This window comes from Talpa occidentalis, unplaced genomic scaffold, assembly GCF_014898055.3.
Source record: "Talpa occidentalis isolate TD23 unplaced genomic scaffold, MPIMG_talOcc4v2.1 talOcc4.14, whole genome shotgun sequence".
In the NCBI taxonomy this organism is placed as follows: domain Eukaryota; kingdom Metazoa; phylum Chordata; class Mammalia; order Eulipotyphla; family Talpidae; genus Talpa; species Talpa occidentalis.
Window position 1 is genome coordinate 36,802,737 of NW_023601433.1, and position 20,208 is coordinate 36,822,944.

A 20,208-nucleotide genomic window follows, 5' to 3' on the forward strand; every position below is an offset into this window, starting at 1 on the left:
GTCCTTATTTAGAGCTTTAGTTTCTTTACTTATTTTTTGTCTTGTTGATCTATCCATTGTTGATAGTGGTGTGTTGAAGTCTCCCACTACATATGTGTTTTCTCTAATGTCTGTTTTCAGAGAGGACAACAGTTGTCTGATATATTTTGGTGCTCTTTCGTTTGGTGAGTATATGTTAATGAGTGTTATTTCTTCTTGAAGTATTTTCCCCTTAATCATAATGTAGTGACCATTGGGGTCTCTTTTTATTTTTTTGAGTTTGAAGTCTGTTTTATCTGATATAAGTATAGCTGTTCCTGCTTTCTTTTTTGGCCCATTTGCTTGTAGGATTGTTTTCCATCCTTTGACTTTGAGCCTATTTTTATCTTTTGTAGCTAAATGTGTTTCCTGGAGACAGCAAAAGGTTGGGTTTTGTTTCTTAATCCAGGCTGCAACTCTGTGTCTTTTTATTGAAGAGTTTAGTCCATTTACATTTAGAGTTAATATTGATATGTTAGCATCTGTATTTGCCATTATGTTTGTCTTTCCTTTGATTTTATTTATTTATTCTTTTAATAACTTTTTTTTTTTTTTTGGTCTTCTTTCGTTGTTATTCGTCCCTCTGAGGTTCTGGCTTTAGGATTCCTTGTAGTATTTTTTGGAGTGGGGGTTTAGTCGCAATGAAATTCCGGAGTTTCTCTTTGTCTGGGAAGGTCCATATTCTTTCTTCATGGAGGAAAGAGAGCTTTGCGGGATAGAGTATTCTTGGTTGGCATCTGTTTTCTTGGAGTCTGTTGACTATGTCCCTCCACTCTCTCCTTGCCCGTAGTGTTTCTTCAGAGAAGTCTGATGTCAGCCTGATTGGTTTTCCTTTGAATGTTATCTGTTTCTTCCCTCTTGTCAGCTTCATTATTTTTTCCTTGTCCTGGATTCTTGGGAGCTTTACTATTATGTGTCTTGCTGTATTTTTCCTTTCGTCGTGGAAGTTTGGTGTTCTTCTTGCTTCTTGTATATCAATTTTCAGCTCCTTCTTCTCATTTGGGAAGTTCTCTTCAATTATATCCATGAATATTTTCTCTGTTCCTACATCTCTCTCCTCTCCTTCTGGAATTCCTATAACTCTTATATTTCCTTTCCTCATGGAGTCAGATAGTTCCCGAAGTCTTTCTTCATTCTTTTTCCTTCGTACTTCTCTTTCCTTTTCTGTTTTGGTTCTTTTTATTTCTGTGTCTTCAAGATTACTTATTCGTTCTTCCATTTCATCTATTCTGCTTTCATTGCTTTTCCCAGAGTTCTTTAGTTCCTCCATTAATTCTTTGATCTCCTGCATTTCTCTTACTTCCCTCTTTAGGGACTCAATTTCCTTCTTCTGATCTATCACTTTTTTAATCATGGCAATTTTAAATTCTCTTTCTGGAAGGCTCAGAAGTTCTTCCAAGTTGCTGTCGTTGCAATCTGGGGAGTGGTTTTCTTTTTGTGGTGTGCTTCTTTCCTGAGGAGTTTTTAGGTTGCGTGTGGTTCTTCTACTCCCTACTGTCTGTTTTCTAATTTGTCGTATGCGTTGGGACACTGTGTTGCTCGGACTGACTGACATCTTGGGTGAACTTCTCCGCTCCCCTCTGGCTCTTCCAGGAGCCATCTCTGTCTTCTGGGGGAGCTTTCTGCTGGTTTTAGGCAGTTTTTACTGAAGAAATGTCCCTGTTCTCAAATGGCGAAGCGGGATGCAGTCCCTGCGCCTCCGGTTTCAGGCACACTCTTCTGCGCACCCGGTCTGCCCCGGACGTGGGTGCCTGCTCCCTCTGTGGGCTCAGACTGCTGGTCGGAAGGGGCCTGGCGTGGAATAACTTCCCGGCTGGCCACTGGGTCCTCCAGAAACCTTCTGCCCTTTTCAAGCAGTCTTAAGAAATGTCCTGTTTTATAGGGTGTTAGTGACTTTTTTTTTCCTGGTCGCTAGGTGGCGCCAGAGATCTCTCCTATTGTCCTTGGGGGGCTGTTTTTCGCCTCCCCCCACCCCGTGGGACAGAGAACAGAGCGGGAATGGTAGGGTACACCTCAACAGCTTTGGGGTGCTGTGTCTGCCTTGTGCCCCACCGTCGTGGAGAAACCACGCCCCGAATTTTCGTGCCCCGGGTCTCAGTTCAAAGCCCTCAGTTCCAGGACGCGGGCTGTAGCCCAGTTCAGTGGCGCAGGAATGGCGCCTTTTGCACCGCTCCCGTGCCTGGGTGCCTGGTTCCTGCTCACTCAGGGAGGGACTTTCACCCCCGTGAGGGCCTCCGCGCGTCTCCCCGCAAGCCTAGGTCGTCTCCCCGCAAGCCTAGGTCGCAGGCGCGGGGACCTGGGCAGCCGCGATCCAGGTCTGCACTTGCTTTTCAAGCGCGCTGAGCACTCCGCGTTTCCGCGCCAGCTTACCGGCAGCCCGGGCTGTGTGCGCGTCTCCCGGGGTCTTTGTTCTTCTCTAATGGCGCCCGGAGCCCTTCGCTCACCGCCGCGGTGGATCCTGCAGGGTTCGCCTCAGCTCCCGTTCACGGGGTGTGGTGGCTGCAATAGTTCCTTTCCGCTCACAGTCCCGCTTGCTGCGTCGTTTGTTCTTGTTGGCCGTTTTGGTTTGTTGTTTCCTCCTCTCTGCGGGTTGGAGAGTGCTGCCTCTGTGGGCGGGGGAGGGGAGCAGGGTTCTGCGCTTCCCTCCCTTCTAGTCCTCTTTTATGGCCAGTTTCTTCTTCGGGTAGTTTGCTGGCGTCACCCGTTTATCTTCCGTGTCCCAGTTCTCACTGGGACCTGCCGCTTTTCCTCCCTATTCACTTTTTTTAATGGGAGATCTTACTCGCAGCGTCTCCTCGCCGCCATGTTTATCATTATCTCTTTATGTATTTTTTGATATTTGTCTTGTGACCCAGTATATAGTTGATCCTGGAGAATGATCTATGTGCACTTAAGAACAATATGTATTCAGGTTTTTGGAGGTGCAGTGTCCTATAGATGTCTGTTAAGCCTACGTGGTCTACATCTTTGTTTAGGGCTATATTGTCCTTATTTCTGTCTTGTTGATCTGTCCCTTGGTGAGAGTAGGGTGTTGAAGTCTCCCACCATATATGTATTTTCTCCAATGTCTGTTTTCAAAGATGATAGTAATTGTCTAATGTATTTTGGAGCTTCCTCACTTGGTGAGTATATATTGATGAGTGTTATGTCTTTCTGGTGTATTGTCCTCTTGATCATTATATAGTGTTCTTTGGACAGCTTTTATAGTGTCTCTTGTCACCTTTTCTAGTTTGACGTCTGTTTTATCTCCTATAAGTATAGCTGTACCTGCTTTCTTTTGGGAGTCATTTGCTTGTAGAATTGTTTTCCAACCCTTTACTTTCAAACCATGCTTATCTTTAAAGTTTAAATGTGTTTCCTGAAGGCAGCAAAGGTTGGATTCTGTTGTCCAATCCAGCATGCTATTCTATACATTTTTTTTTGTATTTTTTTAAACATTTATCTTTTTTTTTACATTTTTTAGACAATATTTGCTTCCCCTACTCCCTCAGATTGAGTCCCCCTAGAATTTCCTTCCCTAAGGCACCCGTGCACCATCACCACAGTCTCCTGTGCTCCTCGCTCTCTCCCTCTCACCCCTCTCCCTCCTCCTCCCCTGCAGGATGTCTCTGGTTTAGAATTATCTGTTTTTGCTTTGTTGTGGTTTGTACCGTTATTATTATATTTTTACATTGATGTCTTATTTGGTTCCCCCATATTCCTGTTATAAGTGAAACCATCTGATATTTTTCTTTTTCCTTCTGGCTTATTTCACTGAGCATAATTCCTTCTAGCTCCATCCATGTTGCTGCGAATGGCGTGAGTTTATCTTTTTTGATTGCTGAATAATATTCCATCATGTATATATACCATATCTTCTTGATCCAGTCATCTATTTTTGGGCATTTGGGTTGTTTCCAGGTTTTACCTATTGTAAATAGTGCTGCAATAAACATGGGTGTACAGGTGCTCTTTTGAATCAATGTTTTTGTGTCCTTTGGGTAGATCCCTAGTGGTGGAATTGCTGGATCATATGGTAGCTCCATTTTTAGTAGACTGAGGAACCTCCAGACAGCTTTCCACAGTGATTGGACCAGTTTGCACTCCCACCAGCAATGTAGGAGAGTTCCTTTTTCACTGCATCCTCGCCAACATTTGTTGTTGCTTGTTTTTTTGATTGGTAAGTTTAGTCCATTAATATTGAGGCCGATTATTGATACATGGAAGTCTGTTATGCCATTTTGGTGATCATTTTGTGGTTCTATTCACCACCTTGTTCAGTTATAATTGTTCAATCCTCTAATGGTTTAGATTTTAAGGCTCCTTATAATATTTCTTGGAGTGGGGTTTAGTAGTAATACATTTCTGAAGATATTGTCTGAGAAGGTCCTTATTTTCCTTCATAAAGGAAGGAGAGCTTTGCAGGATAAAGTGTTCTTGGCTGGCATTTTTTTGTCTTGGAGTGTTTTGAATATGTTGCCCCATTCTCTCACTCATAGTGTTTCGTCAGAGAAGTCTGCTATTAGTCTGATTGGTTTTCCTTTATAGGTTATCTTTTTCTTTACCTTTATCAGCTTCATTCTTTTTTCTTTGTCTTGGACTCCTGGAAGCTTTGCTATTATGTGTCTTGCTGTAGTTTTCTTTTCCTTATGGTAGTTTGGTGTCCTTTTATCTCCCGGTATGTCTATTTTCAGTTTCTTCTTCAAGTTTGGGAAGTTCTCTTCAATTGATATCCTTGAATAGCTTGTCAGTTCCCTAGTCTCTCTCTTCTCCTTCTGGGATTCCTATAGCTCTTATATTTCCTTTCCTCATGGTGTAAGGTAATTCATGAAGTGTTTCTTCATTCTTTTACTTTGTTCCTCTCTTTCGTTTTCTATGTTGGCTCTTTCTATATCTGTATCTTCAAGAGTACTGATTCATTCTTCCATTTCAAAAATTTATTTTCATGACTTTTCCCAGAATTTAAAAATTGTTCCATTGATCTTTTAATATCTGCAGTTTCTTTATTTTCTCATTTAAAGATTCTATCTCATCCTTCTGTTCATTGATTTTGTTTCTCATGGCATTCTGATCCTTTTATGCTTTAGTTTTTTAATTAAGATGATCCTGAATTCTTTATCTGTCAGAGAATTTCTTCCATATCAGTGTCACTGGGTTCTCGAAGCTGTTTTTCCTTTGGTGTTACAGTGTTCCCAGGAGGGCTTGCTTGATTATTTGCATTTTTTTCTCCCCATTGTCTGCTTTCATGTTTGTTCTAGGCACAGGGTCATTGTGCCACTGGTCCCTGAGGGCATGACTTCTGTCCACTCTTACCAGGTGTGTATTGATCTGCCTGAAGCTTGGGCCACAAAGGGTGGTGGGTGGAGATGGAAGTGGGTGCTCCTGCTTCTCTCCCTTCAGGTCCCGCCAACCAGACAGCTTCTGCTGGCTGGTGGTATTTCTAGGTGCTCTTACCTTAGTGTGAATGTGTAGGGTAAGTGATTTTCAGGCTTTTCTGCCCTCCCACCTTTAGGATTGCATGCCTGATGGTGGGCACCTGCATTTGTTACATTTTTAGAAGTTGTGTTGCTTACTTCTGTGGGCCATAGCTGTAGTATTAAGACAGTCACCAAAAGAAGCAGAGGCAGGAGAAAGAACAGGAGAGAGAAGGGGAAAAAGAACGCCAGAAGAGAGAGAGAAGCCTAGGGTGATGACTTGCTGGGGGCTTGGAGCCCTGCTGGCCTCCTGGCTCCCCTGCATCCCTTGCCTGCCATGTACCTGGTTGCTGCACTACATGTAAAAGCTCAATAAAAGCCTGAGAAAGCCACCGAGGGCTCCAAGACTCTTCTTTACCTGTCTGCTCTAATCATAGGAAACCTGCTCTGTGCCCTTCCTGCCACTACAGAATGGATCTTAATACTGTACTCATGGCTGTGGGAGCTGGGTGGGGCCAGGGGTTCCTGTGGCTTCTGCCCACCACAATGCTTGGAGTATCCAAAGATCCCTGATATGGAGCCCCGCACCACAAGGCTCGTGCTGTGGCCCTGTCCACTGGCATGTGCAGCAGGCTGAGTGGGATGCACTTCCTAGTGTAGCTGGGGACAGCTGAGCATCCCCAAATGCAAGGCACAGCAATTAAGGCTCCAGTCATGGCCTAGTCCATTTGGAGTCATGGGCAGGTTGAATGGTGTGGCTAGTGCTTGGTCTTTTGAAGTAAGACTGAATCATGTAATTCAGTCTAAAATTCTACAGATTCCTGACATAGGGTGGGATACTGGTGTGTCCAGGCTGGGACCCAGTCTGGGCTGGAAGACAGTGGCCAGGTTGGTGGGATGGGCTTCTTGGTGCAGCCAAATGCCTACAAAGAATGGACTCATTCTTCTTTGCCTGGTTTTCGGCTCTTGGTCATCTTGGAGAAGTGTTGTCCTATAATTGGTTCAGAGCATCTGGGTTTTGTTAAGAGCTCATTTCAGCCCTTTTTTGAGTTGTTTTTGGGAGATAGCTTGATCCCAGCCTATTCTACCATGTTGTGGGTAGAGTCTACCTATGTTTTTTTCTTTCATGTATTTTAGATTTCAGGTCTTATATTCAAATTTTTTATCCATTTTGAATTGCTATTAGTATATTTTGTAAGATATTGTTCTTGTTTCATTCTTTTATATGTGGCTTTCCAGGTTTCTCTGCATGATTTATTAAAGAGACTTCCTTCTCCATTTTATAATCTAGTCTCTTTTGTCATAAATTTGGTATCAATATATATGTGATGTTATTTCTTCTCTTTCCATTCCATTCCATTGATTAGTGCGCCTGTTTATAGTCCAATATCATACTGCTTTGCTTACTGTTACTTTTTTTGCATTTTAAAAATTAATAAATTTTTTATTGATATATATTTTACATCATTTTTCATTTTGTACAATGTATGCTTTCTCCTGTCAGGTTTAGTCCTTGTGAAATTCCCACCACCAATTCACCCGTGCTCTTCCCGTCCCTGATTACTGCCACTTTTTAAGATAGCTGTAAGTCATGATGATGATACCTCATGTTGTTGTTCTTTTCTCAGGATTGTTTTGCTATTTGAGGTCCTTTACAATTCCATACAAACTTTGTGACTTTTTTTGTTCTTTTTCTGTGAAGAGTGTCATTTCAATCTTAATAGGGATTGAGTTAAATCTGTGTATTGCTTTAGGTAAAATAGGGATTTTGACAATATTATTACAATCCATGAACACAAATTGTCTTTCCAATTCTTTGTGGTGTCTTTTTTCATCAGTGTGTAATAGTTTTTAGTATACAGTTCCTTTACTTCCTTGTTTAGATTTATTCCAAGGGATTTTATTGTGTTTGCTGTGATTGTGAATGGTATTGTCTTCATCCTATCTCTATTTGTCTTAGGTCATTGTTTGCATATAGAAAGTCAACAGATTTTTGCATATTGATTTTAAACCCAGCCACTTCTCCTTATTTATTTATTTCTAATATTATTTTGGTGGTTTCTTTATGGTTTTATACATATACTATTATGTCATCTGTATATAGGGACAGTTGTTTTTTTTTAATATTTTATTTTATATAATTCTTACATCATTTATCATCTTTGCACAATGTATGCACTTTCATTTTGGTTATATTCCCCATACAATTGCACCCCCCCTTATTTTGACTCTAGTTCTTCCTCTTCCCACCCCTCCATCCCCACCCCCCCCCATAATGTGTCTTTGGTTTATAGTTACTTGTTGATTTTGATGATTACTTTGTATTGATTAGTCTTTTTTTTTTTTAAAGATTTATTTATTTATTTATACAAGCACTGGGTACAGTCAGAAGCGTGGGAGGGTGAGAGAATTCACCAGAGCCAGAGCAGAGAGCAGAATAGGCAGACTGTGGAAGTACACTGCTGAGGGGAGCAGGGGGCAGCAGGAGAGGTCTGTGCACCATGTGGGACCCTCGCCCGGCGGCCGGGGATCGAACTGGTGCTGCAGAGGCTGTGGGCAGCTTCACAACCCAGCGCTCAACCACTACGCCACCAGGGAGGCCCTGTATTGATTAGTCTTTTTCCTGGTCTCTTATTTAGGTTTTCTAAATTCCTTCTATGAGTGAGACCATCTGGTATTTTTCTTTTTCTTTCTGACTTATTTCACTGAGCATTATCCCTTCTAGCTCCATCCATGTTGCTGCAAACTGCATGTTTATCTTTTTTGATTGCTGAGTAATATTCCATTGTATATATGTACCACATCTTCTTGATCCAGTCATCTATTTTTGGGCTTTTGGGTTGTTTCTATAGCTTAGCTATTGTAAATAGTGCTGCTATAAACATAGGCATGCAGGTGCCCTTTGGAATTAATGTTTCTGTGTCCTTTGGGTAAATACCTAGGTGTGGAATTGCTGGATCATATGGAAGCTCTATGTTTAGTAGGTCAAGAAATCTCCACAGAGCTCTCCATAGTGGTTGGACCAGTTTGCACTCTCACCAACAGTGCAGGAGAGTTCCTTTTTCTTCACATCCTTGCCAACATTTGTTGTTGCTAGTTTTTTTAATATGTGCCATTCTCACTGGTGTGAGATGGTATCTCATTGTAGTTTAGATTTGCATTTCCCTGATTACAAGTGATGTTGAACATTTTTTCATATGCCTGTTGGCCATTTGCATTTCCTCTTTGGAGAAGTTTCTTTTTAGCTCTTCTGCCCATTTTTTGACTGGATTATTTTCTTTGTTTTTGTTGAGTCTCATCGGCTCTTTGTAGATTTTTGTGATCAGTTCTTTATCATTAGTGTTGTGTGCAAAAATTTTCTCCTAGTCGGTGGGGTTTCTCTTTGTTTTGGTTATTGTCTTATAGGGACAGTTTTTTTATGGGAATTCCTATATAAAAATAACACAATTCAGTCTAAAATTCTTACTTCTTCCTTTCTAGTCTGCTTACTACTTATTTTTTTTTTTTGCTGAATTTCTCTGTCCAGAATTTCCAATATTATGTTAATTAATAGTGGTGAGATTGTGCATCCTTGTATTTTTCCTGATCCTAGAGGAAAAGTCTTAGGTTTTCCCCATTTAGTCTGATGTTGGCTGTAGGTTTGTCATTTATGGCCTCTATTATCTTTAGGTATTTTTCTTCTTTATCCACTTTATTAAGTTTTTATCATACAAGTCATGCTGAATTTTATCAAAAATTTTTTTCTGCATCAGCTGAAATGATCATATGATTTTTATCTCTCATTTTGTTGATTTGATTAATCACATTAATGGATTTGTGATGGAACCACCCTTGAATCCCTGGAGTAAAGCCCACTTGGTCATGGTGTGTTGCAAGAGGATAATCGAGAGGTGACCTGAGTACGACAAGGGAAAGGGCTGACCGAAAAGCTTGAGAAAACTCATGCACATCAGGGCGAAAAACCACCCAGGAGGGATGCCCTGAACTTGCTTTGTCCTTGGAAGTCACCTCAGTCATTACCAAGCAACAGAGGCCCACTAGGGCAGACATGTCTGATAAGCTCAAGGCCTCACAGCCCAAGGGCTCACATACGAGGTGTGTATGAGCTCACGTACATGGCCTGCAAGGCAAGATTGTTTTGGCTTTCTCTGACTTGTGAAAAAACACAGATGTCTTTGTTCATAATTCCTATATAACCATGCTGAGAAAAATAGAAAATCACTGTTTCTTGCTCATAGCAGTCCCCCATCAGGTGTGTCCTTCGCGATCAGTGTCCCAGGTCTCCGAGTCCACTAGGAGGCTCACAATGGTGTTTGATTTTGTTAATGCATTGTTAAATTTGCTTTGCTAATGTCTTGTTCAGGACTTTTGCATCTATTTTCATCAGAGAAATCGGCTTGCAGTTCGTTTTTTTTGTGCTATTTTTACTGGTTTTGGTATGAGTGTTATGTTGGCCTCATAAAATGTAGTTAGGAAGCACTCCCTCCTTTCAGTTTTTTGGAAGAGTTTGAGTAGATATTTTGCAATAAAAAAGAATTAAATCTGACACGTATGACCACATGGATGAAGCTTGAAAGTACTATGCTAACGGAAACATGGCAGTCACAAAAGATCCCTTATTGTATGATTCTCTTGATGTGAAGTATCCACAACAGGCAAATCCATCAAGACAGAAAATTAGTAGTGTCAAGAATAGAGGGAAGAGTGAATAAGGCTTCTTTTTGGATTTATAAAAATGCTCTAAAATTAGTGTTGATAGTTATACAACTCTGTTAATATACTAAAAGCTATTGAATTGTATACTTCAAAGGGGTAAATTGCATGGTATATTATTTATAACTCAGTAAAATATTAAAAATAGAAAAGAAACAAATGGGACTTGTAACTTTCCTATCTGTCTGCTCTATCAGACAAGCTTTCAGTTTGGTTTTATACATACTATTTCTTTTACTACCATATTTCCTAAAGTTTAATAACATCAGCAAGAATCTGAGCTCCAGATTCTGATTTACAAACAATGGCAATAAATGATGCTCTTTGCCCTTAAATTGAACTTCTCTGCAGCACCTAAATTTTATTTGCTTTGTCAAGTTAAGAAGTTGTTGAAGATCCTTGTTTATATTGCTCCTCTGTTTGGTATGCTCCACCTAATTAAGTATTTTTTATTTCTCTTTAATAATACCACTGTTGCTTCATAGGAAACTCCTCCCTAATTACCTTTCCTGCAAGTTTTACTAGGTGTACTCTATGTAATTAACTGCACCTGGGTTTACCTCCCTTGTAACATTTATTTGTTTACTTATCTCCCCATTAGCTATAAGGCCATTGAGTACAGAAATTTTATCATTTAGTTATAAGTACATAGGTGCTCAACATATTAAGAAAGACTGTGCAAACCAACATAACCCACTAACAGATAAGTCATTTCTCAGGTGGAATTTGTGGTATATGTGTATGTTCTGCCAGTAATTATTACAACATCACACTACTGCCTCTCATTGTTACAGTCAGGAGAATATATTTTGACATACTGATAGGTCTTGTCATTCGTGATGGGGACTATATTAATATTGTTGCCATATATAGTAGGGACTATATAACAATATTCATAATAAATTTTGAAATTGTAACTCAGGAGTCTGAGTGGCATTTTTTAAGTTAGTAAATAACTGATAATCACACCTTTTTTTGTGAATCATAAAAGTAGTTATTTGGAAATAACATAAAGGTATTTTATAAAATTCCATCAGGGTTCTAAAATCTTTTACTTTAAGTTTCTGATATATATTTCATTAAATTTTAAAGAGGAACTCCATGTTTGAAATTAAAAATCCATTACCCATTATCCATTTTCTCATTTGGGAAATAAACTTTTCTTCTCAGAATTGTATGAATGACAGGCTTTTGTCCCAAAGAGGCCAACAGCTTGCTCAATAGAACGGAATACTGTAAAAAAAAATCCTCCTTTTACTCTTTCTGTAGCCGAAATTATTCTGGAAATTACACTATGATATATTTAACTTATTATTTTAATTAACATACTATCTACATTTATAAATTTACTACATTTTCAAGATTCAGATTTTTTTCCACCAGAACCTCTCCCCACTCCATTAAAATGAAAGGATTATATAAATAAGTCACAACAGAATTTCTAAAATATCAAAATACTATGTGTAGTCGAATCCTGAATGAACTGGGACTATTGAATGAACCAAGACTGTTTATTTAAATATATACCTTAGCTTTGATGTTAATGACTATGAAGTGGAGTTTTAAAAATTACTCCATGACTTTTTTTTAATATGACCCTGCTTTCAAAACAATAAGCTTTTTCAAGGTAGATTTTAAAAGGTACCTGGAGCATTTAAGAAAATATTTTCTTATACTCTATAGATAGATATTATGTGCTTCCTCTTTTTCTCATGAGATTTAAGAAGGTTAATTGACTGGAATTAGCCCTAATCAGATATTTCAGAATAAAGGCAAGTGTTTCATTATGGGGTTTTCCTATATAAAAATTCTAATTCAGTTTATAAATCCCTAGATTATTTATGCCCTACCTCCATAGAGCTCCTGTTAAATTTCCTAGAAATATATCACCACCTGTAAAGAAGTCTTTACAATTGCTGAATATCATTTTGCACCAGGGACCTTTCTTTGCTGGAGACTGTGTGAACCCAGAAGAAGGCTCACCGAGGAGACAGAGGTAAGCTGGGAGGCTTGCCCATGCTGGGCGCCTTCTAGCCTGCAGTTCCAGCCCAGAGGGGAGCAGCACCCACCACTGGGGCAGACCGGGCGTGCAGGGGAGCACGTCCCCAGCACCGGCATTTTGCAGCAGGGACCTTTCTTGCTGGAGACTGTGTGAACCCAGCAGAAGGCTCACCGAGGAGACAGAGGTAAGCTGGGAGGCTTGCCCATGCCAGGCGCCTTCTAGCCTGCAGTTCCAGCCCAGAGGGTAGCAGCACCCACCACTGGGGCAGACCAGGCGTGCAGGGGAGCGCGTTCGCGCATCGCCATTTTGCAGCAGGGACCTTTCTTTGCTGGAGACTTGTGAACCCAGCAGAAGTTCCCCAGAGGAGCCAGTGGTGGGCTGGGAAGGTCGCCCAAGATGCCAGCCAGTACCAGCAACACAGTGTCACAAGGAATACGGCAAATTAGAAAACAGGCAGTAGGGAGTAGAAAAACCACATGCAACCCAGCAACTCCTCAGCAAAAAAGCACACCGCAAAAAGAAAACCATCTACCAGATTGCAACGACAGTAACTTGGAAGAACTTCTGAGCCTTCCAGATAGAGAATTTAAAATTGCTGTGATTAAAAAACTGACAGAAGTCATAAAGGAAAACAATGATAAGGGGAAAATAATTAATGACCAGAAGAATGAAATTGAGTCCCTAAAGAGGGAAGTAAAAGAAATGCAGGAGATCAAAGAATTAATGGAGATGCTAAAGAACTCTGGGAAAAGCAGTGAAAGCAGAACAGATGAAATGGAAGAACGAATAAGTAATCTTGAAGACACAGAAATAAAAAGAACTAAAACAGAAAAGGAAGGAGAAGTACGAAGGAAAAAGACCGAAGAAAGACTTCGGGAACTATCTGACTCCATGAGGAAAGGAAATATAAGAGTTATAGGAATCCCAGAAGGAGAGGAGAGAGATGTAGGAACAGAGAAAATATTCATGGATATAATTGAAGAGAACTTGCCAAACGCGAAGAAGGAGTTGAAAATTGATATAGAAGAAGCAAGAAGAACACCAAACTTCCATGACAAAAGGAAAAATACAGCAAGACACATAATAGTAAAACTCCCAAGAATCCAAGACAAGGAAAAAAATAATGAAACTAACAAGAGGGAAGAAACAGATAACATTCAAAGGGAAACCAATCAGACTGACATCAGACTTCTCTGAAGAAACACTACGGGCAAGGAGAGAGTGGAGGGACATAGTCAACAGACTCCAAGAAAACAGATGCCAACCAAGAATACTCTATCCCGCAAAGCTCTCCTTCCTCTTTGAAGAAAGAATAAGGACCTTCCCAGACAAACAGAAACTCTGGAATTTCATTACGACTAAACCCCCACTCCAAAAAATACTACAAGGAGTCCTAAAGCCAGAACCTCAGAGGGACGAATAACAACAAAAGAAGGCCAAAGAAAGTTATTAAAAGAATAAATAAATAAAATCAAAGGAAAGACAAACACAATGGCAAATACAGATGCTAACATATCAATACTAACTCTAAATGTAAATGGACTAAACTCTTCAATAAAAAGACACAGAGTTGCAGGCTGGATTAAGAAACAAAACCCAACCTTTTGCTGTCTCCAGGAAACACATTTAGCTGCAAAAGATAAAAACAGACTCAAAGTTAAAGGATGGAAAACAATCCTACAAGCAAATGGACCAAAAAAGAAGGCAGGGACAGCTATACTCATATCAGATAAAACAGATTTCAAACTTAAAAAGATAAAAAGAGACCCCAGTGGTCATTACATTATGATCAAGGAGACAATACTTCAAGAAGAAATAACACTCATTAACATATATTCACCAAACGAAGGAGCACCAAAATATATCAGACAACTATTGGAATCTCTGAAAACAGACATCAGAGAAAACACATACGTAGTGGGAGACTTCAACACATCACTATCAACAATGGATAGATCAACAAGACAAAAAATAAGCAAAGACACTAAAGCTCTAAATAAGGATCTAGAGTGCTTGGGCTTAACAGACATATATAGAACACTAAACCCCCAAAAATCTGAGTATATATTTTTCTCAAGCGCACACGGATCATTCTCTAGGATCGATCATATACTGGGGCACAAAACAAACATCAACAGATACACCAAGATTGAAATCATACCAACCATCTTTTCTGACCATGAAGGCATCAAACTAGAAATAAACCATAAAAAGAAGGCAAGTTACTCTCCTACCTCGTGGACATTGAAACCCACACTACTGGAAGTCCACGGGACTAACGAGGAGATAAAAGTAGAAATTAAAAAATTCTTTGAATTGAATGACAAGGAGGACACCAATTTCCTAAATGTATAGGATGCAGCAAAAGCAGTAATAAGAGGAAAATATATAGCAATAGATGCTCACATCAAGAAACAAGAAAGAACTCAAAGAAACAACCTAATCTCAAAGCTCAAAGATCTAGAAAAAGAACAACAAAAAAACCCCAAAACCAGTAGAAGAAAAGAAATAATAAAAATCAAAGCAGAAATAAATGAAATCGAAACTAAAAAAACAATCCAAAAGATCAATGAAACCAAGAGCTGGTTCTTCGAAAAAATAAATAAAATAGACAAACCCCTAGCCAGGCTCACAAGGGCAAAAAGGGAGAAAGCACAAATAAACAGGATAATAAATGAAAGAGGAGAAATCACAACGGACACAGCAGGAATCAAAAGAATAATTAATAACTACAATGAACAGTTATATGGAAACAAGTTCAACAATCTAGAGGAGATGGACAAATTCCTACAACTCTACAATCACCCAAAGCTAGATAAAGAAGAAATAGAACACCTAAACAGACCAATTACAAGCAGCGAAATTGAAATGGTAATCAAAAACCTCCCCAAAAACAAAAGCCCAGGACCTGATGGATTTACAAATGAATTCTACCAAACATTCAGAGATGAATTGGTGCCTATCCTTCACAAACTCTTCCAAAATATTGAGAAGGAAGGTATAATACCTAACACGTTCTATGAAGCCAACATTACACTAATACCAAAACCAAACAAGGACAACACAAAAAAAGAAAACTATAGGCCAATCTCCCTAATGAACACTGATGCAAAAATCCTCAATAAAATTTTAGCTATCAGAATCCAACAGTGTATCCATAAGGTAATTCACCACGACCAAGTAGGATTCATGCCAGGGACACAAGGATGTTTCAACATCCGAAAATCAATCAACGTTATCCAACACATCAACAAAAAGAAATATAAAAACCATATGATAATATCAATAGATGCCGAGAAAGCTTTCGACAAAGTGCAACACCCATTCATGATAAAAGCCCTTGAAATTCTGGGGATACAAGGAACATACCTCAACATCATAAAGGCCATCTATGACAAGCCAACAGCCAGTATCATTCTCAATGGTGAAAAGCTGAAAGCATTTCCATTAAGATCTGGAACAAGACAAGGATGTCCACTCTCACCATTGCTTTTCAATATAATACTGGAAGTCCTAGCCAGGGCAATAAGACAAGAGAAAGACATCCAAGGAATCCAAATAGGAAAAGAAGAAGTCAAACTATCACTATTTGCAGACGATATGATATTATACATAGAGAACCCCAAAAACTCCACAGAAAAGCTAATTCAACTCATCAATCAGTTCAGTAAAGTGGCAGGATACAAAATCAACACGCAAAAGTCAGTAGCCTTCCTATACACAAACAATAAATCTGAAGAAGAAGAAATCAAAAAGACCATCCCTTTTGTTATTGAAACAAAAAAAATCAAATATTTGGGAATAAATCTAACAAAAGAGGTAAAGGACCTATACAAAGAAAACTATAAAACACTGTTAAAAGAAATAGAAGAAGACACAAAGAAATGGAGAGACATCCCCTGCTCATGGATTGGAAGAATAAACATTATTAAAATGGCCATCCTACCAAAAGCAATATACAGATTCAATGCTATTCCAATCAAAATTTCAATGTCATTCTTCAAAGAAATAGAACAATTATTGATGAAATTCATATGGAATCACCAAAAACCCCGAATAGCCAAAGCTCTCCTGAAAAAAAAAGAAGGGAATGGAGGCATCAGACTCCCAGACTTCAAACTATACTACAAAGCCATAATCATCAAAACTGCATGGTATTGGAACAAGAACAGACATACAGACCAATGGAATCGAATAGAAAATCCAGAAATAAACCCACAGATTTATGGTCAACTAATCTTTGACAAAGGAGCAAAGAATATGCATTGGAGCAAAGAAAGTTTGTTCAATAAATGGTGCTGGGAAAACTGGGTCGCTACATGCAAAAGAATGAAGCTTGACCACCACCTCACACCATACACAAAAATCAACTCAAAATGGATTAAAGAACTAGACATAAGACCTGAAACCATAAAATACATAGAAGGAAATATAGGCGAAACACTACGTGATTTGCACATCAAAGACATCTTTACAGACACATCACCCAAAGCAGTGATAGTGAAGGCAAAGATAAACAGCTGGGACTACATCAAATTAAAGAGCTTTTGCACAGCAAAAGAGACAATAACAAAAACAAAGAGAAACCCCACCAACTGGGAGAACATTTTTGCACCCAACACTAATGATAAAGGACTGATCACAAAAATCTGCAAAGAGCTGATGAGACTCAACAACAACAAAGAAAATAATCCAGTCAAAAAATGGGCAGAAGAGCTTAAAAGAAACTTCTCTGAAGAGGAAATGCAAATGGCCAACAGGCATATGAAAAACGTTCAACATCACTTGTCATCAGGGAAATGCAAATCAAAACTACCATGAGATACCATCTTACACCAGTGAGAATGGCACATATTAAAAAAACTAGCAACAACAAATGTTGGCGAGGGTGTGGAGAAAAAGGAACTCTTCTGCACTGTTGGTGGGAGTGCAAACTGGTCCAACCACTGTGGAAAGCTGTATGGAGATTTCTGGACCTACTAAACATAGAGCTTCCATATGATCCAGCAATTCCACTCCTAGGTATTTACCCAAAGGACACAGAAACATCAATTCCAAAGAACACCTGCACCCCTATGTTTATAGCAGCACTATTTACAATAATTAAACTTTGGAAACAACCCAAATGCCCAAAAATAGATGACTGGATCACACGTGGATGGTGCTGGAAGGGATCATGCTCAGCGAAATAAGCCAGAAAGAAAAAGAAAAATACCGGATAGTCTCACTCATAGCAGGAATCTAGAAAACTTAAATAAGGGACCAGGAAAATGAATAACTATAAGAAAGTGAAAATCAAAATCGACAAAAAACTATGAGACAGTTTTTGGGGAGTGGGGGGCAGGAGGGGAGGGATTGGGGTCAGAATGGGGGGTGCAAATGTATGGGGAATATAAATATAAAATTTATTATTTAAAAAAAAGGATGCAAAAATGACCAATAGAGAGATAAAAATTCTGCAGTAAGCTATGGAATCAGACTAGACAAAATGGAGAGTTAAATTTGTGACTTTGAAGATCATATTGCACAAAGGACCCAAGTGGAAGATGAAAGAAACGTATAAAGAAGTAAAATTGAGACACAATTCTAGATCTATCCAACTCCATTAGGAAAGGCAACATAAAGATAATGTGTTTCCCAAAAGGGGAAAAGAAATAAAGGGAACAAAGAGCTTACTTTAAATAATACAAAGGATAAATTTCCAAACATGGGGAAGGGGATAAACATACAAATCCATGAAGCTAAAAGAAAATCTGTCTATCTAAATGTAATGAGACCTAAACAGAAACACATAGTTGTGAATCTACCAAGTGTTCAAGACTAGCAAAGAATACTGAAAGTGTTTAGGGTGAAGATATAAACTATAAAGGAACTCCCATCAGGTTGACATCAGACTTCTCTGAGGAAACCCTACAGATGAGGAAAGAATGGAATGTTGTATTCAAAATTCTTAATGATTAAAAATTGCCATCCAAAATCTATATCCTGCAAGACTCTACTTCTACATGGGGGAGAAATAAAGGCCTTCAGAGACAAACAGAACTAAAGGACTTTGCCCACACTAGACCTCCCCTACAAGAAATTTTGGAAAGAGAATTCCTATCTAAATTAAAACAAAGAAAATCCATAAAACTGCACAAGAAAATAGCTAAGACCAAGAAAATAAAGACAAGATGGCAGTAGTAATAATATCACCCTAAATGTCAATGGAGTGAACTCACCAATCAAAAGCAGACAGTGGCTGTTTGGATAGAAAAGTTAGTAATGGATAAAACATACCTGAACATAATGAAAACCAACATCATACAACTAAAATCATGCTTACTGGTGAAAAACTGAAAACTTTTCCTCTAAGATGTGGTTCAAAACAAGGATGTACACATTCACCACTACTATTCAACACAGTATTGAAACTTGTAGTAGAGTAATTGGGAAAGAGAAAGATATAAAAGCATTCCAAATTGGGTAAGAAGAAGTAATACTGACACTATTTGTAGGTGAATTAATGATATATTAATACATAGGATATGCCAAATAATCCACTAAAAACAAACTGAAATGATAAATAAAGTAACACTTTAATATATCAATTCACAGAAATTAGTTGTGTTTCTGTATGAACACAATGAGCTAGATGAGAAAGAGCAAGAAGACATTTACAATTTCATCAAAAAGACTAAAATGCCTAGGAGTAAACTTAACAAAGGAGGCAAAGGACCTATACAATGAAAACTATAAGATGTGTTAAAAAAAATAGAAGAGACAAAAAAAAGTAAAGTTATACCCTGTTCATGGATTGGAAAAATTAACATTGTTAAAATGACCATCTTACTCAAAGCAATAGAGAGATTCAATCCCAATCAAGATTCCAATGGCATTCTTCAAATAAATAAAACAAACATTAATGAAATTACAAAAGACCCCCAAATAGCCAAACTAGCCCTGATGAAAAAAAAAATGATAGTATTACACTCCCAGGACTCAAATTGTACTATAAAGCCATAAAAATTAAGACAGTGTGTGCTACTGGAACAAAAACAGACACACGGACCAATGGAACCGAATACAAAGCCCAGAAATAAAGCCACACATTTATGGGCAACTAATCTTTGACAAAGGAGCAAAGAAAGCAATGGAACAAGGACAGTTTGTTCAATAAATGTTGTTGGGAGAACTGGACTGCTACTTGCAAAAGAATGAAGCTAGACTGCTATCTCACACCATGCACAGAATCCAAATCAAAGTCGATTAAAAAAAAAAAAACACCTGAATGTAACACCTAAAACCATAAAATATATAGAAGGAAATATAGGCTAAACACTACATGATATACATCTCAGTAACATCTTTAAAGACACATTCCTGAAAGCAAAGAAAGTGAAGAAAAAGATAAACTGGATTACATGAAAATAAATAGCTTCTCTATAACAAAAGAGACACTAACCAAAACAAAGAGACACCCTATTAGCTGGGAGAAAAATCTTTGCAGTCCATACACTGATAAGGGACTGATCACAAAATCTACAAAGAGCTCACACAACTCAACAAAAACAAAGTAAACAATTCAGTCAAAAAATTGGCAGTCACTAAAAAGACACATGCTCAAAGAGGAAATGCAAATGGTCAACAGGTATATGAAAAAATGTTCAACATCACTTTTAATCAGGGTAATGCAAATCAAAACCACAATGAGATACCACCTTATACCACTGAGAATGGCACACATTAAAAAAGCAGGCAACAACAAATGCTGGAGAGGATATGGTAAAAAGGGAACTCTCCTCTACTTCTGGTGGGAGTGCAAACTGGTCCAACCACTATGGACTCTGTGGAGGTTCCTCAGACTACTAAAAATGGAGCTACCATATGATCTAGTAATTCCACACCTAGAAATCTGTCCAAAGGACACAAAAACATTAATTGAAAAAGATACCTGCACCCCTATGTTTATTGCAGCACTATTAATAATAGGTAAGATATGGAAACAACCCAAATGCCCCAAAATAGATGACTGGACAAGAAGTTGTGGTATATATATACAATGGAATAAATACTATTCAGCAATCAAAAAAGATAAACTCA

The 20,208-nt window shown here is 38.6% G+C and overlaps 1 protein-coding gene across 1 annotated transcript in view; it reads right to left on the reverse strand.

Annotated features, from left to right (window-relative positions):
- The window catches only part of CATSPERE (catsper channel auxiliary subunit epsilon), a 64,584-nt gene that overhangs the window by 36,190 nt on the left and 8,186 nt on the right, over nt 1-20,208 (reverse strand). Inside the window, exon 2 of the mRNA XM_037509816.2 lies at nt 11,251-11,357. Within this exon, the coding sequence (XP_037365713.2) occupies nt 11,251-11,357 (107 nt within the window). The remainder of the gene's footprint in view (nt 1-11,250; nt 11,358-20,208) is intronic.